The following is a 26,281-nucleotide window of genomic DNA, read 5'->3' as shown; positions in this document are numbered from 1 at the left end:
AGCGATAAGCCAGAAAATTTTCTCCACCAGGCAAGTTTGCCGGGCCCGCAAGAAACATTTTCTGCTTTGCAGTCGGTGAGCGAATCGTCTGACTGCGATTTGCACCCAAAAAAGTCGAGGGAAACGAGAACTCGCCATTGACCTACATTTTTCAACGCCCGTCTTTGTATCGGCCACCAGCGACCTACTTCCTCGCCCTTTGAAGTTCTTCCAGATCGTCTCATTTGATTGTTCACACCCAACCTCTCCTCATAAACCATGTCTTCCGACGAAATCGTCTGGCAGGTCATCAACCAGCAGTTCTGTTCGTTCAAGTTAAAGTAAGGAGAATAAAATAAATTGAAGGGATTGACTATTAGATTCTCTTTGGAATACCCCCGACCTTGATACGGTATCTGGGCTAACAGTTCTTTTTTTTCGTCTCTTTCACGCAGACTCAACACCAAGGAACAAACCTTTTGCAGAAACGAATACAACCTTACCGGCTTCTGCAACCGACAGTCCTGCCCACTCGCGAACTCACGCTACGCCACCGTCCGCCCAGACCCGGAGACGGGAGCTCTGTGCCTGTTCATCAAGAGCCCCGAACGGGCCCATCTGCCCTCGAAATGGTGGGAGAAGATCCGGCTGCCCAACAACTATGAAAAGGCCCTCGCGCAGATCGACGACAAGCTCGTGTACTGGCCGAAATTCTACGTCCACAAGTGCAAGCAGAGGCTGACGAGGCTGACGCAAGTGGCGATCCGGGAGAGGAGGATCGCCAAGGAGGAGGAGAGGCTGGGCGAGAAGCTGGTGCCCAGACTGGCGCCCAAGGTGCGTCGGAGAGAAGAGACGAGAGAACGCAAGGCCGAGAGCGCCGCAAAGGTCGAGAGGGCCATTGAGAGGGAGCTGATTGAGCGGCTGAGGAGCGGCGCGTACGGCGATAGACCGATCAACGTCGAGGAGGGCGTGTGGAAGAAGGTGCTGAGAGGTCTGGAGAGGGCCGAGAAGGGCGAAGAAGAGGACGACGAAGAAGAGGAGGAGGAAGTTGAGGTCGAAGGCGAGGCTGAGGTCGAGTACGTTTCAGGCATGGAGGAGAGTGACGCCGAAGAAGAAGCGATGGAAGATTTCGACGACTGGTTCGGTGGAGAGAGTCCCGATGAAGATGAGTTCTCTGATGAGGATGACGACGACGAGGACAGCGACGACGACGACGACGATGTATCGGAGGACAACGAGGATGACGGTGCCGGCCTGGGCAAGAAGAGGAAACGAGCAGCGCCACCTCCTTCCGCGAAGAAACAACCCAAGAAACGAGGCAAGGTGGAGATCGAGTACGAGACCGAGTTGCCACAGAAGCAATCCGTCTACGCCTGAGCATCTGATTGGGATGAATCACTCCTCTATACGAGGCATGAAATTCGATATTTTCAGGGAGGTTTTGGGAGAAAGCATCCTTCGTTCGGAGAATTTGTTACTAGCATTAAGGAGTTTCAGGGGCAGGCCGTCAAAAGCGCAATTGTCATGTTGAGTGGTCATGCACGAGTATCTACACAGGGATGCACTTCGGTTACGTGGTACCTGTACGTAGTAACGGAACACGGTGCCTATAACGTCGATATCGCCGTACGCTGTACCTTGATCCGGATCATACGTGAGCCTTTCGACAGATTCCTTTGACGTATCTAAAGACCTTTTTTGACGGGCGGAAAAGAGAGAGATCCAGTTAGCCAATTTCTGTCACTCTACGATCATGAATGAATGAGTGAATGGAAGAATTGAGAAGTGTTCGGAAGCGGAAGCAGAAACACCCCAAAGGCCAGGATCGCGGAACCGAGCAAAGAACGAGCAAACAAGAGCGAAGCAAAGTAAAGCCACAGCAAAATCAAAAACATACCTCGTACCCCTTGAAATCGCCAATCGTGGTGACGTTTCTCTCTTCCCATCCACCCATGCCCAGCACGATCTTGTCGACCTTGCCTTTCAACCTGCACCCGCCCATGAACACCGGCCATATCCAGTCTACGCACCAGGCGAAAGACATGGTGACGGAGTCGGTGTCGTTCTCGACGTGTTCGAAAAACAGAAACTCCCCGCCAGGCCGGAGGAGAGCTTGCACCAGAGCCAGCGTGGCGGGCAGGTCCGCCTGCGGCGCCGAACACAACGACTTGACGGCGACGATGGTGTCAAACACGGCGATGCCGTCGCCGTCGCCGGCGCCGGGGTCGATGAGATTTGCTTTCTTCAGCGCGGGGACGAGACTGCTCGGTTGGGCGCCCGCTTCCAGGGCGACGAACTTTGTCTTCCCACCGCCGCCGCCGCCGCCCAGTTTCTCCTCGGCCACCTCGGCCAGCTTGGCGTGGAGGAAGACGTTGGGCTCCGCGCCGTACAGCGTGTCGATCTGGTCCGGCTTGTAGTGGTACATCTGGTCGCCGGCGCCGGGCCCGAGTTCGAGAACGGTGCCGCGGGCCCGCGACAGGATCTCTTCGATGTGGTCGACCTGGATCTCGGACGCGGCCATCTTGGGCCCGATGACCCGCCAGAAGCTCTCGAACCATTTGGACCGGAACGACTGCGGGGACGTGAGGAACAAGAGAGGGTGCGAGAGTAGGGTGATGGGGAGATAGCCTATTGAGATGCCGAGGAGAACGAGAGGGTCAAGGTAGGCCTGTAGTCGGACTGCTATTGGGATACCCATGGCTTGATGATGTGGTTGGTTGTACCAGAATACCTTGGTGTCACTGTCTGTAGGTGTGTAGGAAGGTTGGTACGGAGAGAGACGTACATATATACTAGGTAGAGAGAGAACAAAGAGCCCAGGGTTCTCCTTACTGGTGGTGTCCTACCTTTCCGTCGGATGGTTGAGCAAGTTACAAACAAGCACTCGCGGTTCGGGGACGATGGGAATACGAGATGAGGGTACACTGTCCACCACTAACTAGTTAGTTAGGTTTGTGAGGGTGAGGCTGCTCGCTACAGGGCGCAAACACGGCGAGGGGCAGATGGTGTAAGTATTTGACTCGAACGGGAAACTCCGCTATCGGGCAGAACATGCGGGGTGTTTGATATTTTTTGTACAGACTCCAGATTCGACTCATTGATTTCTGATCCTTGTTTTCCATACTGTACACAGAACCACGAAGAGCAAAGATACCAGGTATTGAGTTACCCTTAGTTTGTTCGTGATACTCGCCAGTCCAAACAAAGGCAGCAACCATGTCGTCGCTCATCACCACCATCCAATCCAAACTGGGCTACTCGTCCAAGAAGGCTCTCCTTCTGGGGGCTGGGTTCGTCACGAAGCCCACTGTTCAGATCCTCGCCGATGCAGGTGTCGAAGTCACAGTCGGTAAGTCAGTCAGTCAATCGATAGATTCCCCCCGACCGTGAAGTACAAAGAACGTTCCTTCCATTGAGCCAAAGCTAAACAGTCGGTGAAATCACCACTGCAGCGTGCCGAACACTCGAGAGCGCAAAGAAGCTCTGCGAAGGCATCAAAAACACCAAACCGGTCTCGCTGGACGTGTCCAAGGACGCCGATCTCGACGCGGCGGTCGAACAGAGCGACCTGGTCATCTCCCTGATCCCATACACCTTCCACGCGACCGTCATCAAGTCCGCGATCCGCAAGAAGAAGAACGTCGTGACGACGAGCTACGTGTCGGACGCCATGAAGGAGCTGGAGCCGCAGGTCCTCGAGGCGGGCATCACGGTCATGAACGAGATCGGGCTGGACCCGGGCATCGACCACCTCTACGCCGTCAAGACGATCGAGGAGGTGCACCGGGCCGGGGGAAAGATCAAGTCGTTCCTGTCGTACTGCGGCGGCCTGCCGGCGCCCGAGGCGAGCGACAACCCGCTGGGGTACAAGTTCTCGTGGTCGAGCCGGGGCGTGCTGCTCGCGCTCCGCAACGCCGCGCGCTTCTACGAGGGCGGCAGCGTCAAGGACATCGCCGGCCCGGACCTGATGGCCAGCGCGAAGCCGTACTTCATCTACCCCGGCTTCGCCTTCGTGGCATACCCCAACCGCGACTCGACCCCTTACCGACAGCGCTACGGCATCCCGGAGGCCGACACCGTCATCCGCGGCACCCTGCGCTACCAGGGCTTCCCGGAGTTCGTCAAGGTGCTCGTCGACATCGGATTCCTGTCGGACGAGGAGCAGCCGTACCTCAAGCCGCCGTCGTCGTCCGACAAGAAGCCCATCTCGTGGGCCGAGGCCACCCAGAAGATCATCGGCTCCTCGACCAACAAGGAGGCGGACCTGGCCTGGGCCATCCAGTCGAAGACGAAGTTCACCGACACGGCCGCGAAGCAGCGCATCATCTCCGGCATCAAGTGGCTGGGCCTGTTCTCCGACACCCCCATCACCCCGCGCGGCAACCCGCTGGACACCCTGTGCGCCACCCTGGAGGAGAAGATGCAGTACGAGGAAGGCGAGCGCGACATGGTCATGCTGCAGCACAAGTTCGAGATCGAGCACAAGGACGGCTCCACCGAGACGAGAACCAGCACCCTCGTCGACTACGGCGACCCCAAGGGCTACAGCTCGATGGCCAAGCTGGTCGGTGTCCCCTGCGGCCTTGCGTGCTTGATGGTCCTGGATGGAAGGATCAGCAAGAAGGGCGTCTTGGCCCCTGTCACTTGGGATCTCGCCGAGCCTTTGCTCACCGAGTTGAAGGACAAGTACGGCATCTTCTTGACCGAGAAGACCATCGAATAGAGACATCATCTTTCTTTCAAAAACCCACAAAGCAAAAATATGGGAGAAAATGAAGACATGTGATATGGGCGTTCTTTTTTTTCGCTTTGGGCAATGAGAACATGGGCCCCTTCTGGTTGGGGTTCTCTAGATGAATAGGGAAAGACAAAATCATACTTCTTACTGCCTCGCTCCTTGAAAGAAAAGGGGAGTCTTATCATCGCAAGCACTGTCAAGCCGACTTCTCCCCCCATGCATGACGAGAGAAGACAACAGACATACATGAGTTGCTTCGGAGTAGAGCCCCAAGCCGAAAGAACACAGACAGACCTTCTGACCCACCAGGGTCCGATTTATCAATTACATACACCATTGAACGACAGGCTCTTCTGTATCGTCTATCACAACCCGTTCAAACGCCTCACTAACCATGCATACTAGCTCGTAAACCGACTACAGCCGTGAATCGACCATGTTTCCGTCCTCGTCAAGACGATTGCCCATCATATCCACCATCGGTCTGAGACAAATGCGCCTGTAACCGCACATTCCACTGACGTAGCCGAACTCATGGTCGTTCCTGCACTCAGGTAGCTTTGCAATTTCGTCGCCCATCACCTCTTGGTAACATCCGTCTCCCATCCACTCGTCCTGCTCCATGGCTGCTCTACATATCGCCAAAAACACTGACTCCACGGTGCCTCCTCTTTGGAGAAAATTTCGGGTGGCAGGTGGCCACTCTCCAGCAGATTTGATGACATCCAGCACATTGGATGTGGTAGGCACGTCCCCCTTCTCCAGACACGTCGCAATGTGCATCCAAAGATTCACAAAGCCCTGACGCATGGACTTGTTTGTCCGGAGATTGTTCCGCACCCTCGAAGGCAAGTAATCGAGACGGCTTTCCCTAAATTCGAGATCTAGCCCGGCAAACTCATCGAAGTCATTCATCATATCGTATCCAATTTCCCCCTGATATATGAGGGCGCGGGACATCCTGGGGCTCAAAAAACCTCTCAGACATTGGCCACATGTGCATCCGCCAATGATTCGCAGTAGAGCATCCTGGCCCTGGAGTTCTACGAGAGACTCGACAGACACCAATCCTTGAAGCAAGATCAAACAGCGAACGGCATTTTCATCATGTCCTTCGAATCGGTCGGATACAGGTATTGTCAAAGAGCTGACAACCTTCTGCGTGCGGAGTGTCTCGACCTTGAATTGCACTAATTCGAGAGGTGTCTCTCCTCGATAGTTGCGCATTTCTCGAAGTCGAGCGCCGAAATCCTGCTTCACAATCCATTCCACACACGCAACGTCGAAGATTGATGCGGTGAGATGAAGGACGGTATTGCCATGCTTATCCCTACTCATCCAGCAGGCATCGGCTGAACCATTTTGTTGCATGCAGTTCTTGAGCACGTCAAGAAAGTTTGTTGATTCATGCTCCTGGTCCACAACCTGGTTCACCAACTGGTAGAGACCGGGCGGAGGCGGGTCGGCAATGCGCTGTAATGGTGTCAAGAGGGGATGGAGGGAGGTTGAAGGCGCCTCTGGGGGATTGAAATCATCTATTGCCGCAAGCTGGTGTGAGAGATGATCAGTCTTGGGAGCCCAGGCAAACCAGATCGTGGATCCAACCCTTCGAAATCCTAGTGACCTGCAAAACATGGTAGCCCGGTCATGTTCGCGTTCTGCCATGTTCTGTCTTTCGGCATCGTCTAGTAAGCTGTCCCACTCGTCTCTGATGTCGGACAATCTCAACACGGTAGGCCAGACGAAAGCAAAGAAAGACCACGTCTTGTCTCGGACTCTTCTGAATAGTGACTCTATCATTCTTCGGCCAAGCCCTTGCCTGCGATAATCTTTGTTAACCAGGATCTCTTCAATGAGGAGGATATCCCCATGAGACAGTTCCTGGCCCCAAACACCAGTACCCTTCATCACTGGGTGGGTTTTGTACTCAGATCGCAGCCGACCATATCGGTCAAACAGGTCAAACGCAAGCATTGATGTCTCTCTCGAAGGCGGCTCCATCTGTCCATAGAAATCATCTCGCATTTGACCTCTTCTAATCAACTTGGCGCTGCAGAATGCAACCATCATCGGCTCGCCGTGTTCGTCAGTTTTTGTAGTATGAGTTACTTCGACATTAATTGGTTCTAGCCAGTCGAACTCATAGTCGGGATCATACTCGGAGCGATCTTCATCCTCACTGGTGTATTCCCAGGGATCTTCGTCGTCTAGGTCACTTTCGTCGTCAAGGTCATTTTTGTCGTCATCACCTTCATGCTCCGAATCACCTTCGGTATGCTCGCCATGCAGGGAAGCCATGACATTTTCTCCTTGACTCTCTTCTGCATCATTATCTTTCCTAGTCTCTTCTATGCTTTCGGACACGTTCCCAGCGTCACCATCATCAGAGGTACGCTTTTCCTGACTATCGGATCCAAGTTCGTTGGGAGATTGTTCGCGGCCACGAACTGCATGGTAAGCAGCAAAGCGATGTACTGCGGTAACTAATCCTCCTTTGGACTGCTCCGAGAGGACTTTCTCGTATAGCTCACGTTCAGCCAACGTAAAGCTCGGGTCATTGCGGGCGGCCTTAGACTTGGATCTAAGTTTGACCTCTATTTCGAAGTCCCCATGAACGTCTGAGAGGCCAGAAGAAGTAGTCACCTCCTGCTATTAAGGTTAGGATGACGAGAAGGAAGGTGAGGGTCTCTCACATGATCAAGTCTGGAGTCCCTAGTCTCAGTACGAGCATGTTTAGCCGGTGGCTCGCCTCCACCACTGGCCCGGCGCTTAGGAGGAGACATCGTGGAAGCCTGCCACCGACCTCAATTCTCTATCGGATGAGGACGAAGAAAGAAAGAAGTGAGACGGGGTTCAATATCGAAAGTCTGAGGTATCTTTGGAGTGGGAAGGAGAACGAGGGTCAGGAGTAGAGGTGAAACAGCGCTTGAGAGTTGACGACGCAAGCCAAAGGGGCGAGAGAGAAGTAGCCAGGAGCAGGCACCAAAGGATGTTAAAAATACCTTATGCAACTACTCGAGTGTAGCGAGGGCCAATGCAGGCACATCTTCCCACCACCAATTGGCCAGCTTCCTTGCCGGCCGGCTAACGAGTGTTTGAGTGCTCAAGGATGCTCAGCTGAATGATACCTGTATATGGCAGTTGGGTCTTCGTTCTCGAATAATAGAGACAATCAAAGGCTGGGATCAGATTCAAAAACCCCTCCTCAACGTACCTCGCGCCGCTGTGGTGTCTCCCCCATTTCCTTGCGCCGTGTGATTTCTTCTTCCTCCCGCCATGATCGTGTCAGTACTTGATCCTCAACCGTTGGAAATCCCTCCGCTATCTTCTCTCCCTCCGTGGTCTGACTATCACCACCACGTATCGATCCTTCTCTTTTCCCCTCCTGCTCTTCCTCCTGTTCTCCGTCATGCTGCCTGTCCTCGTGCCCCTCATCGTTCTCCCCGTCCTCGCCCTCACTCAACTTCCTGTACTTCCTCCTGCTCTTCTTCACGCGGCTCGCCTTCTTCCGCTTCGCCCGATCGACGACTTTTGCCACACGGCTCTCGTCCCCTTTCTCCAAAAACTCGACTTTCTCTGCCAAGATGCGTTTGGCGATCTTGAAATTCTCATTCCGGCTGCGCGTCGCCTGACATTTGACCACGATGCCCGTGGGTAGGTGCGTGACCTGGGCGGCCGAATTCGTCTTGTTGATCTTCTGGCCCCCCGGGCCTGTGCCCTTGACGAATGTATGTTTCAGTTCGTGGTCTGGTAGCGACGGGCGAGGGGGCAGGGGTGGCGCGTGTTTCTTGCGCGGAGAGGGACTCGTAGAGAACAGAAGACGCCTGACGAGGCTTCCACTCGCGCTCGCATGGGGGGCACATGCAAGGATGTTACTCGTTCGAGGACGGGTAGATGTCGTCGTCGTCCTCTTTACCCCGAGCCATGACCTGGTCAAGTGAATGTGCCGCGAGGGCTGTAGGTTGTGCAGCATGCTACATGTCAGAACTTGGGAGTGCCCGTAGCGACGAGGGACTCAGAAGCGTGTGATCTTCTGCCTAGCCGTGAAACAACGTCCTACGAAGTGCAGCATGGTTTGCGATGCATGGATCAATACCTGTAGTAACATGTTCCACTGCATGGAAAATAGGCAAGTTTGCCGGACACGAGACCTGAGGCTGAGGGACGAAAGGGAGAGTTGGACCTCGTAACACAATCGAAACACGTCCGAGGAGGAGTGAAGTCAGCTACAATCACTTTCTAATCTCTTATTGCCTATTTCTCATTGCATCTCCGACTCTGAGATTGTAAGACTTTGTGCATAATTTTGGGTTGCTATTTTATTGACTCTAACATGGAAACGGCACGTCTTGATCGGCGTTGCACATTCAGCTCGTTCCATATGACCTGTGCGAGTCCATATTTTCCCTTTTCTCTCTCGTCATGCTCACAGATTCATGTAAGCATTCAGAACCGTCTTCGCGTCTGGGCTCAGTGTCTCCTCAACGGTCTTGCCTATGCGGCCTCCATGTCTCTGGTCAGCTGCTTTCAAGTACTGGCCAACCCATTTCCTCAAATCTGTTACTTCAGGGTACGGGTCTGTGACCGGCCGACGGACAGTATTCAGTTGTGTAAAGCCAACGCCGAAGCTACTATCTTCCACATCAAGCTCTGCAATCACGTCGGCCTCGGTCGGTGGCAAAGGCGGGTGTTCTAGCAATTTGAGGAGTGCGTTGCATGTCAACGTCCAGCCTTTCGCGTATCGTTCTTGGAATGCCTTGGAATCCGCCAAAGTCTTGGTCAGCGATATTGCGGCAACCTTTCGGTCCAACGGACGAGCAAGTTCTTGCGTCTTGGTCAGAATAACACCTGGGTAAAGTTGTCGGAAGACATCGTTTTGAATTCGGTCAGTGACAGCGATGAAGAAATCCGCACCCAACCCCTGGTCGTCACGCGAGGAAACAAAATGGTAAAACCGGACAAATCGTAGGCTGAAGGCTTGTGAGGGGTTCTTTTGCAAGCGCTTGAGCATAAGCGTGACTAATTCCACCCAGTATGGCTCGAGTGCAGGTGCGGGAAAGGTGGTGACAACGGTTTCAAGGAGGTCGAATCCGTAACCTTCATAAACTTTTGTTGAAACAAGTTTTTGGAATATGCCCAAAACGCTTACGACTTGATTGGCACTTAATAGCTCGTCTGCTGCTCGGGGAACGATAGCTGACAAAAGTCGCGTCGCGGCAGGTATGTTCCCTCGCTGTTCCCACACCGCAGGCCCAAGTATAGGTGCGATAAGTTGTTTGTACTGTTCAGTGAGAGGTTTGTTAGGCTCCGCTTCGAATAATGCTGCGAGAAGCTGGAACACGTAGGGAACAAACTCGTCGACTGGTTTGCTGAGAATGGCTGCAAAGGGGGCGAACAGGACCGCTCCTACTGCCTCCGCGTGCGTCGATGCTGTAAAGCGAATGAGGGCGCCGATGCTTTCGAAATGATAGTAGTAGAACTTGGGGTTGCTTGGGTTCGCAGAAATAATGGTAGTGATAGAAACGAGATGCTGGAGCACACTTTCTGCAACTGCACTGACACCGTCTTTGAGGACAATCAATACTCTCATGATGCAGCGCATCACAAACTCGTTCTCTTGCACCTTCTCGGGAGCACTGTCTTTTTCGACCAAGCTGAATAAGTGTTCGAGGAGACTGCTCGCTAGCGGCTTGATGCTTGCAGGATCAATCACTGGTTTGCCAGTTTCGTCTGTCATTGCCAACACTCTATCCACAGCAACAGCTGCGTATGTGTAGACGCAGTAATTTGAGTTTCCAAGATGGTTGACCAATAGCGGCATAACCTGCTGCCACTGTTCTTTGGTGATGATACTGCGGAAGACGTACAAGTATTTGATGGCATCAACTTTGATCAATGGCTCGGCATCATCCTTTTGAAGGTCACTTGCTAGATGCGTGGAAAAGAAGTCGCCAATATTGACCAAGCTGTTGGTTTTCGTAACACCGTGAGTTGAGGTTGTGACTCCCTTCGACGCTAATGCATAGAAAAGGCTGACAGCAGTATCCTTGGACCTCCAATTTTCCGAAGGGTTATTGGAAAAGGTTTGCAAGCAATTCTGTATCAGTGTCATGGCAATCTGCGTCACAGACTGCTCGAATTGATCACTAAGCTGTCTGAGGAAATCGCCCGCGGCTCTCCGACGAGTTTCGCTGTCCGAACCTTCGAGATCTCTTCGGATAAATTCGATAGGCTCGTCCTCGAACATCTCGACATCAGAATCTCTCAGCGCCACATTTGGGAGGATGACCTTCTCCATTATCTGACTCTGGACCGCAGGGTCACTAAAATTCTGCACTTGTTCTCTGTTACCTGCCACAGAGGTCAAAAAGTGCAAAGCTTTGCTCACAAGAATATCGTTCTTGGGCTCTGCTCCAGTGGTGGTGAGAAGATGCCACGAGCTTTCCACAAAGCCTGTGACATGTCTTCCAAAATCTTCGTAGTACTTGCCGATATACAACGTTAATGCTTCGAAGATGTTTGCCTTGGTGTTCTCGAGTGGGCCAGGTTCTGCCTCGTCATCGGTCTCCAGAAGCTTATTGTTGTATGTCAAATACTTCAGAAGTAGGGCACTGATCCCCAGCAAGTTTTCTTCAAAGGTTGGAGGCAAGTCCTGGCAGGATAGATCATAGAAGAGGAGTAGGATCAGGTCAAGTTCTGCGAAGGCTTCCTGAAGAGCTTTCTTATCACTGCTGTGGCTTTCGATGTAAGCGTCGAGTCTCTGCCATAAGGAGAGGAACGGCTGGGAGAACTTTGACAGGACATGATTGATCTCAGTATAGAGTTCATCCGTCCGCATCAATGGCCGCCATCTTGCAAAGATAGAATGCGCCACCTGCAGCACTCCAGCATTGGTGACAGGGTCATCAGGCTTTAACCGAGACACAAGGTCATCAACAAGGGTATCCCAGCGCTCCCAGAAGTCACTGTCCGCGATAACGCTGATGGCTTCACCCAACTGTGTCTGGATGCCTCGGGGTACGGAGATCATGAGTCCCACGATCTCAGTTTTAATGGCATTGACATCTTGCGCAGGTAGTCTGTAGTTTCCCTCGACATCTGTCCAATTCCGTCTGATAAAGTTCTTGAAAAAAAGGGCACTGGCAAGTCTAGTGTTGTACTGAAAGTTGCCGGACGCAGTTATCTGAAGGAGGGAAAGAGCGAAACCAGGCTTCTTCTCTTCGGCACGGATCTTGAGCTCGGCTGCGATGTTGTTAACATAGTTGCAGAGTCAGTACGGTGGGTGTGCTTACCTTCTTTGTTTTGTCGAGGATCGAGACTGGCGTCCAGTAATTGAGCTAGAGTTGCTAGATCAGCCATGATAATAGGGATCTCGGGTGGTGTGTTCGGAGTGCTCGTTCAAATCATGCACATAGTTGCGATATGTCAAAAGGGCTTCGTGACTGCGTTAGAAATTCAATGATGGCAAGAAAGCAGTGTTGCCCGCTGTTCCAGGATAAACTTGTAGAGTGTGAGATCGATCTGCAGGAAACTCAGGACAAAGAACGGTCGCAGCGCAGAAACCGATGTCAATTTGTCTAAACGAAATAAATTGAATTGTTTACCTGCTTTCTACAGCCTGGCGATGCCTCCGGCAGAATAATTCCCACAAGCTTGACCGCCTTTGCATTTCCTTACTAAAGTGATCCTCCGTATAAGATCTCGTGGGGTTTATGCTTCACCGTGGCCGCCTGGTTAGCAGCGGAAACACATGGCTCAACACGTGATTTGGGTGGCGACGTGGGCGATGATTCTTTTCGCAACCGGCGTCTCAATTCGACTTTGATTTGGTCTGGCCAGCGATAACGATATTTGCCTCGCCTCACTTTTGCATCCCCTGCTTTAAGCCATTTTGATAAAATTTTCTTGGTGTTATGCATCCTGCCTGCATCCACAAGTGCCCAGATTTCCTTGGGAAGAATTGACTTCGACCGCGGAGATTCGCTGGAGGGTCCGACTTCCGTTGCCTGACGCTGGGACTTCAATATCGTGGTCATCCTATCGAAAGTTTCATGCCACCGATACGAGAAAATCTCTGATTCTGGTTAAACACGGCTGTGACGTTTCTTTTGCGGCGGGTTCCTGCTTAAGCTGCTACTCACCGTCAACTCAATCCTGGTAAGAACAGCATTATTGTTACAATTCAACTTTCTTGGGCAAATGTTGTTTTCCACTTTGACTCTTATCCACTTCCTCACACCACGCAAGCCTCCTAGATAATTTGATACCTTTTGGCCTTCACAGGCAATGCCTCCTCGGCAATTGTGACCAAGCTGGCCTTCTGTCACGCGGCGTCACTCTTTGAGTGCTCTCGTTGTACGATTTTGTCTTCGCCGTCAACCGCGCTGGTGATGATCTTCTCGCCAGCGGGCCTCACACTGTATAATGTCGCACATGCTGATTACTGGACGTCCAGAAAGACGGTCACATCGTATGTCGACTGGAAATGACACGGCAAGAGAAAGGTCGGCCACTGGCGGCGGCGATAAGGAGTCGAGGAGGAGGTCTGTCTGGAATGTGCCAGTGTTGACGCCTAAGTTCCTTCCAGACGATGTCATATCCCAAGACCGACATACTGAGAAAGCCGCCCCGGCTGAGATGCCTGTTATTCCTGAAGATGTCCTTGATGATGGGTACAAGCTGGTTGACTCCCCAGACGAAGCACGGGTGTGGCTGCTTAGTTTCGGCGATTTCAAACCTGGCACTGAAGTTTCGATGAAATTTCTCAATCTTCGGGTTGGTGCACGATCTTTATTATCGCTGTTGAGCAAGTTACTTCTGGCCTGGACTACAAAAGCCGACAAAGCGAGAAGGGACAACAAGGCTTCGCGGTCAGCTTCCCTGAAAGAGATCAAAAATCTTGATTGGCTACTGCAGTACATCTGCGATTATCTCAGTATCGGCCATAGCGACTTTGACTCCCTTGAGTTGGCACAAACTGTTGAAACGGTCACTACATTCTGCCTGAATGCGAGCAGATATGCGGACATCAATAGCGGCATCAATATCCTGTACGCCATAGCATCTCATTTCGAGTTTCCCAAGTCCGGCCTTGAACAAACTCTGGTTGTTCTGTGCGCTTCCATCGCCAATCTACAGGAAACGCCTGATCACTTGTTCGACTGCAATAAACTTCTTGCAACAAGCGACTTGAGCGGGGAGGTGCTCACTATTCTCTATTCCTTTATCCGAGTACCGACGCTGGATAACAACAGCAAAAACTTGGCCCATGCGAGAGGATCGACACACCTTCTGCGCAATCTAATCGACGAGCGATTAAAAGATGGGCAGTATGTTGTCAATCTGCAGCAATTTATTGGGGAGCTTCACACCGCAGCTTCTGAAGGTATCTTCCGATTCAGCCACGACATACTAGCCTCAGTCCATGCTATACTTTCCGCCTCCAGATTGACGGAGATCCAAGCTCTCGATTTTGGCAAAATTCTGGAAATCATCTTGTTGTGCTTGGAGATGACTCCCTCGAGGCCTGTGAACCCCACGCAGAACCTGCTGACACCTGTGATAAGTCCTGATGAGGACAAAACTCGGGTATATGAAAGGCACTACCGGGAGAGAGAGACGATGACCAAGAAACTTGCCGAGGATTTCCAGTCACTCTGGAAACACCTTTCTCCCGCCAATCAAGACACCGTTAATGAATTTTTCTTGGACTTTCCGCACTTCGCTGATAATGAGCAAATCAAATGTGCCCTGGCTCTCGCCGAGACCAAATACCTAAGTTCGGGGGACAATGAGAGGAAGAATCAGTACATCCGCGATCTCCATGAGCGTACGGTGCAGAATCAACAGCTGGCTGCAGCGTCTCGTATCTGTGCGATACAAGTACTGGTCCGAGCTTGTAACGTTCATGCTAGTAGCCCTACCTCCGATGAACAAGTCGATGATCTGTATGGATGGATGCTTTCTGAGATTCTTTCTCAGGTCGCTATCGAGCAAGATGGACAAGTTCTTGCCGAACTCTTCTTAGCTTTGCAGGAAATGGTGTCTAATTACGAAGAGGCTGCCAAACATACTCAGTCAATCATGTCCATGATCAAGACTTTGAAGGAGCTTGTTCTCCTATCCTCAGCGAGGGGTATTTTCACCGACACACATGCAGCTGAAGCCACCAAGATTCTTGCGACAGTGTTCTGCTATGGTGTTCATCTCGACGCTGCGGTTGCGGTAGAAGTTTTTGATGCACTCCAGAACATTGCAGGTTCCACTTGTCACTTCCGACCCGCTCGCCTTGTGGCCAAGCGGCTCCTTTTCCGTGTGAGGGCTGATGACGCTGGCTTCATCTATGTCATTAGTGACAGCGAAAGCCAACATATTGCAAGCGCTCTTCTGCGCACACGCGAATCAGCAGATGCCTTCGAGGCCCCCAACACACAACGACATTCGGCAAGCAGTGCCAGCATATCAACAAAATCAGACCTCCATGAACCGATGTGGATGTACCCAGAAACCGAAGACGTAACGTATCTCTTCGCAGACCGTCCGTCAACATATCTCAATGTTGACGCTTCTTCAAATCCTGAAAGTCAAACAGAACTTGACATGGATACCTGGCTGATGAACATCATCAGATGTCTTCAGGCGGACACAGATTGGGAGACCTATAGTTACACCATTATCCATGTGGCAGCACAATTGAGCAACATAGCTCTATTCCTGAATTCCATGGAGGCTGTTGTAAAATTTCGACAGGTATTGTGTGAACAAATTGTCAATAACACCTTTCGCGAGGCTCCCCCTCCGATTGGGCTCAAAAAATCAGATGTTGCATTGTGTATGTTCAACATTCTGGTACCTCTGATCGCATACGCCACTATGAAGCACGAGGCAGTGCAAAAAGGATTCGGCGACGACCTTGTGAGAGCATTTCTCGCCGGTATCGCCGGCGCCTGGGAGGGTACATCAAGGCCATGCATCCATGCGTTGTCAATCTGCAGCCTTGAGATCCCGTCTTCTGTTGCTTCGCTGTACCCTACAATCATCGACAAGATGTCCAAGAACATGACGCAGGTGCATCTCACCGCACATATCCTTGAGTTCCTGATCCATATGGCTATGTTGCCTGAAATGCACTCAAATCTCAACGCGGACGAAATACAAATGATATTTGGCATCTGTATCCAGTTCTTGGAGAAGACGCGAGAACAGCATCAGGCATCGGTTGCTTCGCCCGCAGGACGATTGAGCCTACAATCGAGGCACAGTGGCTTGAACTTCCGCCGACCACCGTACCGTGCGTCAATGTTGACAGACATTGGTCTGCCTCAGTACGCTGCGGCGTTGGCTTATCATGTCATCATTTTCTGGTTCCTCGCCCTCCGTTTGGAGTCCAGGGCTAAATATGTTTCGTGGATTGTTGCAAGGTTAATTTGGAAGAACTCTCAGGGGCTAGAGATGATTGATGAGCAGAGCCAAGTCCTCATTGATATGATGCAGCGGACCGCTTTTTCCGATTTAGGAGAAACGGCACCACAAGCAGACTTTGCAGGACAGAATGACGGCCCTATTTTTTCGGCGTCTTGGATTGCAGGTCTCAGTGTGATTACTGCTCAGACAGCTGGACATACCGGCAAGACTCAAATCATCAAACGACAGGCGTCAGGTACAACCTATGCCCGATATCAACCACTAACCACCGAATTGCCCTCCCATCACACGCCCAGCCATACGGAGATTAGACATCATGAGGTCACCACTGAAATACTCCCATCGCATATTATTCTTCAGATGGTGGCAAGCGCAGCCACGACGAATGTTGCCGATCAGCCGGTGCTTCTGCCAGATGAAGATTATGTTCGAAGAGCACTGGACTCCTTCGATCGCATACCGACTGTGTCCAGCCACAAGATTGGTGTTCTCTATATTGGAAAAGACCAGTCTGCAGAATCCGACTATCTCGCAAATACGAGTGGCTCACAGGATTATGAGCGATTTCTGAGCGAACTTGGCTACCGTGTTTCTCTTCAGCCACCTCTCCACTACAACCCCCAAGGATTGGAATTCCCGAGAGATGGAGAAAATACCATAGCATGGCGAAATCGTGTCGATGAGATTGTCTACCACGTTCCAACTATGATGCCGACCGATCTAGAGGAGGATCCTCAGTGCATCACCAAGAAGGCGCACGTTGGGAATTGTCATGTCAATGTTGTTTTCAATCGTTCTGGACTTCCTTGGAGCATGGAGAATTTCAAGTCTCAGTTGAACTACATCAACATTGTGATCCGACCTGCCTGCCGTGGTCGCCAGGCTCTCGATCCAAATTTCATGCCTGGATTCTATTGGGTTCAGGTTATCACCAGAGATGATTTGCCCAACATCTCACCAGTAGCGGACACCAAAATCATTTCAGCCGCTCAGCTAGCACCTTTCGTCCGGGCGCTGGCTTTGAATGCAAGCATGTTTTCCCAGTGCTGGAATACAAGGGACAGCGATTCTGAATTTCCGAGTGGCTGGCGAGCTAGACTCCAACAGATCAAGAGACTGAAAGAGAGGGTGATTAGCAAAGTCGCCGAAAAACAAGGAGTGGCGGGCACTTCCTCGGGCACTGTGAATACTGTTGTCGCAGGCACTCAAGGTGGCAGGAGGACGCCTGTCCCACGCGATGAAGCGGGAGGCTCACGCAAGGATGTGACTTTGGCATCTCAGCTGGATTTCAGCTCATGGACAGTGTAATGGGTTTACGGTTGGGTTCTCACTACAACTGGGAGTATGATGATAATGATGGGTTACAGATGACAGGACAATGGTATGCATAGCATGGCGTTGGGAGGATCAGGATTCGGATGGAAAAAGTACTGCTCGTTAGGGGGCATTTTATTCTAGTTGTCTACTTGCCTAGGTAGGCTTCTTCTGTCACTCGTACCGCCGTTTTGGCTCGAGTCGTGTATAGTAAAAGCATGGCTATGGCGATTGATGCTGTACTGCAAGGGACCAAAAAAATGCCTCGATTTCATGGCAATCGGCGGGTATGAAAATGCCTATTACTCTCAACAGCCTCCATGCCTAGAAGTACTCAGAGTTCGCACCTAATAGTTACCTAGGGAGATGCCTAGGCCGTTGTCTGATAAGCCCCCAGCCGCGGGCTAGTGAGGCCCAGAGATGCTCAGCCTAACCAGTTAGTGAGCCTACCTAAGTTAGGCCTACCTGAACTTACCTGAACTTTTAGTGAGTCTCGGCGGATTTTTGCCCCTCCAAATCAGCCTCACCAGCCATCGTCGTCACCTGCGCCTGGCAAACAACGACGACGTCACCCCCCCTCGCCCGCCGCCGCAGGCATCAGGAATTCTGCTCTCACCACCACCGCTGCCGCCATCGTCTTGTCTATACCCTCAGTGAACATCCTTTCTTCAAGATCACCCAAAGTACACATTCACGCCTTAGCACAGTATGATTAGGTAGCTCCGTCACAGTCCGCACCAGCAGCCATGCCCGAATCCTCCTCGAAGCCGGACCCTCCCTCTCCCTCTGCTTCCTTCTACGATGTCTCGGACGACGAAGAAGGCGGTTACAACACAATAGCACACACTTCCGTTTCAAGAGGCGTCAAGCTACTATACTCAAAAAGCAAAGTCTATGTACATCCCACCAAATCGGCCAAGGACAACATCCCCGGCTTCATTGCACTTGTTCAGCAAAAGTTGCCTCAAGATCTCACAAATGAACGACCGACTTCAGCACACTCGTCCAGAAAACAGAACAATTCTTCGTCCTATCTGCTGGCCTGGGTGCCGGAGTCTGCTCTGTCTCAGGATGATCTCAGTACATATGTTAAAGTTGACATGAAAGACGGCGAATCCCCGCCCAGGCAATCGTATCTGGTACCTCCACTTCCTCTTGCAACAACGTTTGACGAGTCGCCCGTCGGCCCATACGCATTCTCACTGCCTCTCTCAAGCATTTACTCGATCCACGTTCGGCCGCCGAGTCTGGGTTGGTGGTACGGTAGTGTGGTTGTCAACACTCGCGCTGGGTCAAGTCTCCCGGCTCTCTTCTTCCACGACTCAGAATGCGAAAGTACAATTCTTCAGAAGAGAAAGAGAGCACGAGAGTCTTTCGATCCATTTGGAGAAAGCGGCGATTTGTACTGGGGAGGCGATGAAGTCTTGCGCTGGCTGAAGAGATACGTGACGGTCGAACGGAGCACTGCTGAGCCGTCCATCTACCTAATAGACCCGTCAGAAGAGGACCTTCTCGGATTCGGTCAAGGTCGAAAGTCAATGGAGAATCAAAGAAAGCGGGGAAAGAGCACTTCAGAACAGAAACAGCCTTCACAACAGCAGAAACCACCTGCCGGGCCAGGGATGGATCCCTTGACCAAAGCGTTGAAGGAGACGAGGTGGAAGATCCTCGAGCAATTATCCAAAGTCACCACTTTCACCCGCCGAGCTGCGGAGGATCTTGCCAACAATAAGAACCTGCCACCCCAACTCCGTCGAATTCTGCAAAACCCAGAGATCCAAACCTGGCAGGACGAATATGATAGTGCGAAGCTGTACCTCGCTAAATGGGCAGCGAGTATTGCCGAGCAAAGTGACCGGGAGAAGAGACAGCGCATTTGGACCGCCAGAGATGTCCTAGACTCTGAAGAAACCAGTGTCGGCGATTTCGAAATCCTCGAATTGGAGGCCGGTCGGATGGATCTGACAGGCAGCAAGCGCCGACCTGTTGATCTAGAGGAATGGAGATCCTTTTTCGACGCCAAAGGCAAGCTTCACGTCACCGTCGACGAGGTCAAGGAACGTATTTTCCATGGCGGTTTGAATGCTGAGGATGGCGTGCGCAAGGAGGCATGGCCCTTTCTCCTCGGTGTTTATGAATGGAACAGCACCGAACAGGAACGACACGTCTTCATGAACAGCAAACGCGATGAATACATCCAACTTAAAGGAGCATGGTGGGAACGCATGGCCGATAACGAAGCCACGCCCGAGCAGGAAGAATGGTGGAAGGAGCAGAAGAATCGTATCGGTAAGCATGAGTCCGGGCTCTCGCGGCTGTGAAACCAGCTTCTGACATATTTGTAACTGACCTTGCAATCCGCCATGTAGAGAAAGATGTCCACCGTACCGATAGACATATTCCACTTTTTGCGGGTGAGGACATCCCTCATCCAGATCCAACTTCGCCATTTCACAATGCCGACGGTCCAGGCACAAATGTGCACATGGAACAGCTCAAAGATATGCTCCTCACATACCTGGAGTACGACACACCTCCTTCATCGGTCGCTACTTCAAATCAACCTTCATCCTCATCTTCCCACCGTGTATACAAAACTCAAAACCCACATCCACAGAACCTGGGCTACGTTCAAGGCATGTCTGACCTTCTGTCTCCGCTCTACGCCGTCTTCCAAGATGATGCCCTCGCTTTTTGGGCCTTCGTCTGCTTCATGCGCCGCATGAACCGAAATTTCGTTCGCAGCCAGTCTGGCATGCGGGCGCAATTGGCCACTCTGGACCAGCTGGTCCAGATCCTTGACCCAAAATTGTATCTCCATCTTCAATCAGCAGACAGCACGAACTTTTTCTTCTTCTTCCGTATGCTACTTGTTTGGTATAAGAGGGAGTTTGAGTGGTCAGATGTGCTGCGGTTATGGGAGAGTCTATGGACGGACTTTTACAGCTCACAATTTCACCTCTTCGTCGCCGTGGCCATCCTCGAGAAGCATCGCGACTTCATAATGGACCATCTTCAGCATTTTGACGAGGTGCTGAAGTACATCAATGACTTGAGCGGACAGATCGAGCTGCAAGAGACGTTAGTCAGGGCCGAGGCCTTGTTCAAACGGTTCGAAAGGACGGTGGAGGCAGTGGATCGGCGCAATACTTTTCCGGCGCCCGGACAGACTCCGGGGCAATCCGAGTCTAGAAAGCAGGGTGGTGATGGTAAAAGCACGCAGGAAGCATCGGAGACTGGCACCAGGGCCACTTCGACTGCAGGGTCTTCAAGAAGCCCTGGACGTCAGGGTTCGAGGCCCGTGTCCCAAGGCAGACCGACATCAAAGAGCGGCAAACCCCCGGAGAAGGAGAAGGAGAAGGTAATTACTCCAGAGTTGAGATTGCTGCTGAGCAAAAGGATCATCACCCTCGAAGGAGAGGATGGTAGCGAGGCCGATGGTTCAAGAACCAGAGCGAGCGGGTTGAAGGACTAAGTTGGGGGCACTTCTTCCACTGACGATTTTGTTATGTCTGGGGTGATGCGCGATGAGTATACATGGGATGAAGGATTCAAGGGCAAGCTGGCTGGTATAGGTATATGTATGGCTAGGGGGGTTGGGCGTATTTCAAGCATTCCTGGGTTACTTGAAGTAGTGTGCAAGCGAAAAGTCCTCTTCGTTTCAAACCTTGGGTATCTTATGCATAACTATGTATTTCTTGCATCTAACGTTCTTGTTGGGTTCTGTACGCTGAGAGTTATGTTGGGTGACCTTTCTTCTTTCTGTCGAGTCAAGTGACAAGGTGAATCTCCCTCTCCTCTCTTTTTCGCTTCATGTGCAGCACGGTTCGCGAGATAGAATGCAGCAGCATGAGCTTGGAGGCCACGTATTTTAGGTAGTGAGTGTTGGGTTCCACGTCCGTTCCCTACTCAGCGTGACAAGAAGAAGAAGAAGAAGAAGAAGAAGAAGACAGCGGCCTACATTCGGTTTGTTGTAGCCACGTCCACTTCCCCTTTCATAGCTGGCCATCCAGCGGGGAGGATAAAAGTTGACGATTATCTCTCAACGAAGGAGCATTTTGGGCCCTGTAATTTTGAACTGTTGTTTGATACGGTTAATCTTCCGCTCCAGCACGGTCCGCTCCACCTCGACGTCCTGTGGAAGGTATACGTTGCCCATGTACGTGGAGCGGCGATCGAATGGACACTCGGTCTTCCCGTTTGCCGTCGTCGTCGTGGCATCATTGTCGGATATAATGTAAGGACAGACATGGTCCCATAAGAGCGTAGATACCTTGAGATGTGCCGCGTGGCTCAGCGTTGGGAGATGTGTCTCGTTTTGGTGGTCCATTTGACTCTCGCCGTCGACGTCGTGTGCGTCGTTCTGGTTCAATTGGTTCAATTGGTTCTTGATACCGTGCGTGTCGAAATCTCGCTTGGGGTCTAGCCAGCCTGTAGTGTCTATCCAGAAGGTCGATATGTCGCCGTCCGCACGTACGGCTTGGGCCACTCGGGACAGGGCGTCGTTGATGATCCTCTCGAGACGGGTGTCCTTGGTGACGAAGTGCGTCGAAGCGGAGAACGGGGCGACAAGAAATATCGGTAACGTCGACGGCGCCGAGTTTGAGAGGTAAGTTGGGTCGACAATCCGGTTTCTCCGATCGGCAGGGAGCGATGCCGGATCGAAGGGGTATGCTGTCCGTCGAATTGTCTTGAGAAATTTAACGTATGCGTTGACAAAGTCGTTGACGAACTGATCTCGTGCGTGGCGGTCGCGGTTCGTAGGGTCAGAGAAGAATGTCGTAAAGTCGGTCAGGCCCAGTTGCAGGATCAGGATGGATGGCCTGTAGGTTGCAAAGGTCCACGGACGGCCGAAGAGGTGGGTTCCCGCAGGACCAGAGCGGAAGAAGAGGTGTGATATGGTGGTGGTACGTGTATGAGAGGATGGTAATAGACCCAGAGCTTTGGTTGACATGGTTATGGTGTCTATGCCGTGCGCGGACCCTAGCTGCTCATACCAGGTGCTGATTCTGGTGAGGATAGTGTCCTCTAGGCTCTCTTCCTTTGAGATGGAGAAACCCTCCGTCTCTGATGTGAGAATCTCGATGGCCGGCTTCTTCTTCGCAGGCTGCACGGTCTGAGCTGCCCCTGTCCTCTGTCTGGATGAGACGTCTTTGGTCCTGTGTGACTGTATTTTGGTATCGTGAGTCACATTTTCCACCCAGATTCCATGAAACTCGAGAACGCCTTCTGTTGCATTGGGCCCTCCCATGTGTCTCACTTTCAGTGAGTACCTCGTTCTAGGATCAAGATCGCTCGCAACAGGAACGATCGCCCTCGCATTCGTGAACGTGGTGTAGGTATTATTGAGCTGGACAACCAAGTTGACTGGCTCAGAAGCTTTGTGGTCAGATGTGATCGGCCTCAGGTTGGAGTGGTCAAGATTCTCGTGTACTCCGTCTCCTACGGGTGGCTGCGAAGAGGAGACTGCATTGTTGAGAGACAAGGAGATTGACCTGGTATTGGTGAGGATGATCTCGACGGATGAACCTTGACCTGGATCAGCATGTTGTCCACTCACGATCAGCCTGTCCTACTGACCTGGAAAAGCGGCATCTCGTCTGCGTCCGTCTGCACTTGAGGTCCATCGACCAACAAACTATGTACGTGTCAATACTGAGACTTCGATGAAGAGGTAGAATACCATACCTGCATATGAGGATGGCCGGCATCAATGAGCGTCGAATGCAAGACCGTAGACCGAGTCGTGAATTCACTGCAGCATCTTAGCGAACTGAGATAGCCATTGGAAGTCAACAAGGACCTGGTCGTAGACACAAAAACGTAGATGCACAAGAGCAACACGAAAGTGATAATGGTTGAAAAGGGAGACGATGGCAATCTGTACAGCCTCTTCGTCAGGGAAAGGAACATCTTGACGGCTCAAAACCTGAGTGATTTGCAGATGCTGTGACAAACACTAGTCGATACTGCTGCATATGCGAGGAATAGATCAGAGACGCGTGTGAGCACCGATACAAGCGTCCTGACTGGGCGCAAAGAACCATTTTGCTTCACTTACTGAGGAGTCTGCAACACTCGGCGGCCAATGGGGGGTCCCAGGCTCCAAAGTTTGAATAATCAAAGGTTATAGCTTTCGAAAGCTGAATATCCTCCAACAATTCCTTGTGGCTACCCGTGTCACCAGCCCACCGCGGGCAGATGGCGTAAGGGGATTTCACCAGACATGAGGCAGTTTACTTGAGCTTAGCCGTTGAATCCTAGAGGCGACGCTCAGACACTGAGGACCCCTGCATAGGGCGAGGTGCTTCCCCAGCGAACATGGCTTCTACGCGTGAATCACCTAGCTGGGGAGTAACCTGACGGCTTCCCGAGAAAAATCCCTTCGGGGGTTTCCCTCGACCTCAACGTCAATCACCCAGCGTGTGATTGACCTTGAGGTTAGAGTTTTGCTGCTTGAAACAAATCATCTTTTTTTTGCGATAGATGAAACTCGAACTTCGCTGCTGTCAGTGAGGGCTGATGGATCCTGATGACGAGGGATGCGAGAGACTGTGCATCAGTAGAGGTCGTTTGTGTGGCTGAAGCTGCGATGCATTTGCCTATATCGGCTCAGAGAACACACACTCAGCAGAAGACAACAACACAAACGGGGGGCTCCGATGGACATGCCAGATTACTCCAGTCGTTCAGATCTGAATCTAATGTTGTGAAGCAATGCATACCTCGGATAGGACTTCCGTCGCCCACTGTCACATTAGATTGCCACTCACGAGGCAGGGAGGCACCTCGGGCTGAGTGTTATGAGATAGCTCAGCTCGACATGTTTGATGCATTCTTGTTTCAGTCATTCAAACTACAATCAGCACAATGCTGACCTTTGGGAATGTGAAGACGAGTGTAGTCAAACTCCCGGTCAAAGTGTTGGCTGATTGTAGCAATGAGAGACATTTCTTGGGCTGTGGCAATTTTTTAATCCGCAAGGCGATCAAAGCGCGACTCGAACATGGCTCCCTGATTCTGCAAGCGTGAGGACCCCCGAGCCAAATCTTGTTTTGCCTTGCGGTCAACTGACAAGGCTGAGGCGGAAACACTGGGCAGCCGGAACGAGGCTCTGAAAGTCACCTTGGCAGCGTACAGGCTCACTCCGGAGAGCCAAAAGTTATTCTTCCATCCAGAATCTGAAAGTGCAATCCACGAGACCAACCGAACATTCAAGGGTAACAATGTGAATGTGGGATGTTTTGTTGGAGGGCTGAGATATGAGATGAGATACGAGAGAAGTTTGGCAGGCCGGGACAATTACGAGCTAATAATGCAGTTGCTTTAAGCTCACCTGAGACTTTGAGATCTCGTCGGCCGTTCCACTAATACATTTCGGGCAGGAGATAACGAATCTGCCACGGTCACGTACGAGGATTGGAATCCACACAGGACGAAGCCCGGTGCTGCAGCAGACATGGAACTCGGAGCAAAGTCTCGATCTACCAGTGGCAGACACGGAGATGTGTAAAATCCGTTGTTTAATCCTGACGTAGTTATGGAGGACACCGTACACAATTGCCGAGTAAACGTACATCCACTACATATTCTACACCTAATCTTTCAATAATAAAGACTCCATCCCAGCTCGTCTCTGAGAACTGGAAAAAAATTCAATCCTGCCCCTTGTTTTCGCTTGCTTACACTAGCCGTCTGGGTACGGCACCGTTTCGGATAGTTCATAAAATTAGTAGGTAGACCTCGTTGAGCCCGAGAAGTGGTTAGGAACTCCAGAAGAACGTATCGAACCAAAGACAATGGATCCTTACATGGGTACGGCCCAATCCCGCCTCACGAAGCCGATGGCTCATGCAAGCAGGAATCAATTTTGTGGCTACCTCCCACCATGATACATACCCAGAAATCGACCCTTCCCATGCAGACTTGAGCGGCAAGAATGTCCTGATCTCGGGCGCCAGCAAAGGCATCGGTAGGGCGACGGCGTTATCATTCGCCAAAGCAGGGGCATCTGGGATCGTCCTTCTCGCGCGTTCCGATCTGTCCTCTCTCCAAAGTGAATTGTTCGAGAAGGCGAAGGCGGCAGGACGTGCACCACCCAAGGTTCTTTGCCTGGCCGTCGACGCCACGGACCGAGCACAGGTCGAGAAGGCCGCACGGGAAGTCGAGTCCCAATTCGGCAGCATCGACATCTTGATTAACAATGCTGGTTACCTGGAGAAGTCTCGGCTCATCGGCGACAGCGACCCCGACGAATGGTGGTACGTTTACGAAATCAATGTCAAAGCGGTCTACCTCATGACTCGATCATTCTTACCGTTGGTTCTGAAGAGCAAGGACAAGACCATCATTGTGACGTCGAGTATCGGGGCGGTCGGTACCAGGGCAGGTTTGTCGGCTTATCAGAGCACGAAGACGACCGTGTTGCGCCTGAACGACTTTCTCATGGCTGAGTACGGAAACCAGGGTCTGCTGGCGTACGGCATTCACCCAGGCGGTGTCATGACTGAACTGGCGCAAAACATGCCCAAGGAAACCCATGTGCTCTTGAACGACAAGCCTGAACTTGCTGGAGACTCGTTTGTGTGGCTGACGAAAGAGCGAAGAGAATGGTAAGAAGTCCCCTGCTGGGCCGTCGTGGGATTTAATGCTGAATCGAAATGACAGGCTTGCGGATCGATATATCAGTGTGAATTGGGATGTGAACGAGTTGTTGGCGAAGAAGGACGAGATTATTGAGAAGGACCTGCTCAAGATCAGGTTGCGCGTAGGATAGATACCTAGGTATACAGATGTAGGTAGGGAGCAAGCGGAGAGCAGTGTTCT

The 26,281-nt window shown here is 51.7% G+C and overlaps 9 protein-coding genes across 9 annotated transcripts; 5 read left to right on the top strand and 4 right to left on the bottom strand.

The window, feature by feature from the left end:
- Nucleotides 1-258: 258 nt before the first annotated feature.
- PV08_04467 (uncharacterized protein) lies at nucleotides 259-1,356 on the top strand (the record flags this gene model as incomplete). Its single annotated transcript, XM_016378815.1, has 2 exons — nucleotides 259-320; nucleotides 435-1,356. 2 exons carry the CDS (start codon nucleotides 259-261, stop codon nucleotides 1,354-1,356), a joined length of 984 nt encoding a protein of 327 aa, XP_016237492.1.
- Nucleotides 1,357-1,864: 508 nt separating this feature from the next.
- PV08_04466 (uncharacterized protein) lies at nucleotides 1,865-2,677 on the bottom strand (the record flags this gene model as incomplete). The annotated part of the gene is made up of 1 exon (XM_016378814.1): nucleotides 1,865-2,677. The coding sequence occupies one exon, from the start codon at nucleotides 2,675-2,677 to the stop codon at nucleotides 1,865-1,867; it is 813 nt and encodes a 270-aa protein (XP_016237491.1).
- A 518-nt stretch (nucleotides 2,678-3,195) lies between these two features.
- Nucleotides 3,196-4,702, top strand: PV08_04465 (uncharacterized protein; the record flags this gene model as incomplete). Its single annotated transcript, XM_016378813.1, has 2 exons — nucleotides 3,196-3,328; nucleotides 3,411-4,702. The coding sequence occupies 2 exons, from the start codon at nucleotides 3,196-3,198 to the stop codon at nucleotides 4,700-4,702; spliced, it is 1,425 nt and encodes a 474-aa protein (XP_016237490.1).
- Nucleotides 4,703-5,134: 432 nt separating this feature from the next.
- PV08_04464 (uncharacterized protein) lies at nucleotides 5,135-8,690 on the bottom strand (the record flags this gene model as incomplete). The annotated part of the gene is made up of 2 exons (XM_016378812.1): nucleotides 5,135-7,363; nucleotides 7,932-8,690. 2 exons carry the CDS (start codon nucleotides 8,688-8,690, stop codon nucleotides 5,135-5,137), a joined length of 2,988 nt encoding a protein of 995 aa, XP_016237489.1.
- A 453-nt stretch (nucleotides 8,691-9,143) lies between these two features.
- PV08_04463 (uncharacterized protein) lies at nucleotides 9,144-12,076 on the bottom strand (the record flags this gene model as incomplete). Its single annotated transcript, XM_016378811.1, has 2 exons — nucleotides 9,144-11,959; nucleotides 12,010-12,076. 2 exons carry the CDS (start codon nucleotides 12,074-12,076, stop codon nucleotides 9,144-9,146), a joined length of 2,883 nt encoding a protein of 960 aa, XP_016237488.1.
- Nucleotides 12,077-13,150: 1,074 nt separating this feature from the next.
- Nucleotides 13,151-17,449, top strand: PV08_04462 (uncharacterized protein; the record flags this gene model as incomplete). Its single annotated transcript, XM_016378810.1, has 1 exon — nucleotides 13,151-17,449. The coding sequence occupies one exon, from the start codon at nucleotides 13,151-13,153 to the stop codon at nucleotides 17,447-17,449; it is 4,299 nt and encodes a 1,432-aa protein (XP_016237487.1).
- Nucleotides 17,450-18,201: 752 nt separating this feature from the next.
- On the top strand, nucleotides 18,202-20,930 carry PV08_04461 (uncharacterized protein; the record flags this gene model as incomplete). The annotated part of the gene is made up of 2 exons (XM_016378809.1): nucleotides 18,202-19,744; nucleotides 19,825-20,930. The coding sequence occupies 2 exons, from the start codon at nucleotides 18,202-18,204 to the stop codon at nucleotides 20,928-20,930; spliced, it is 2,649 nt and encodes an 882-aa protein (XP_016237486.1).
- A 567-nt stretch (nucleotides 20,931-21,497) lies between these two features.
- PV08_04460 (uncharacterized protein) lies at nucleotides 21,498-23,368 on the bottom strand (the record flags this gene model as incomplete). The annotated part of the gene is made up of 3 exons (XM_016378808.1): nucleotides 21,498-22,984; nucleotides 23,036-23,093; nucleotides 23,144-23,368. The coding sequence occupies 3 exons, from the start codon at nucleotides 23,366-23,368 to the stop codon at nucleotides 21,498-21,500; spliced, it is 1,770 nt and encodes a 589-aa protein (XP_016237485.1).
- A 1,938-nt stretch (nucleotides 23,369-25,306) lies between these two features.
- Nucleotides 25,307-26,231, top strand: PV08_04459 (uncharacterized protein; the record flags this gene model as incomplete). The annotated part of the gene is made up of 2 exons (XM_016378807.1): nucleotides 25,307-26,067; nucleotides 26,123-26,231. 2 exons carry the CDS (start codon nucleotides 25,307-25,309, stop codon nucleotides 26,229-26,231), a joined length of 870 nt encoding a protein of 289 aa, XP_016237484.1.
- Between the last annotated feature and the right edge of the window lie 50 nt (nucleotides 26,232-26,281).

The sequence above is a fragment of the Exophiala spinifera genome (assembly GCF_000836115.1).
Source record: "Exophiala spinifera strain CBS 89968 unplaced genomic scaffold supercont1.3, whole genome shotgun sequence".
Taxonomy (NCBI): domain Eukaryota; kingdom Fungi; phylum Ascomycota; class Eurotiomycetes; order Chaetothyriales; family Herpotrichiellaceae; genus Exophiala; species Exophiala spinifera.
Note: the sequence above shows the minus strand (reverse complement) of the source record. Positions and strands in the feature narration are given on the sequence as shown.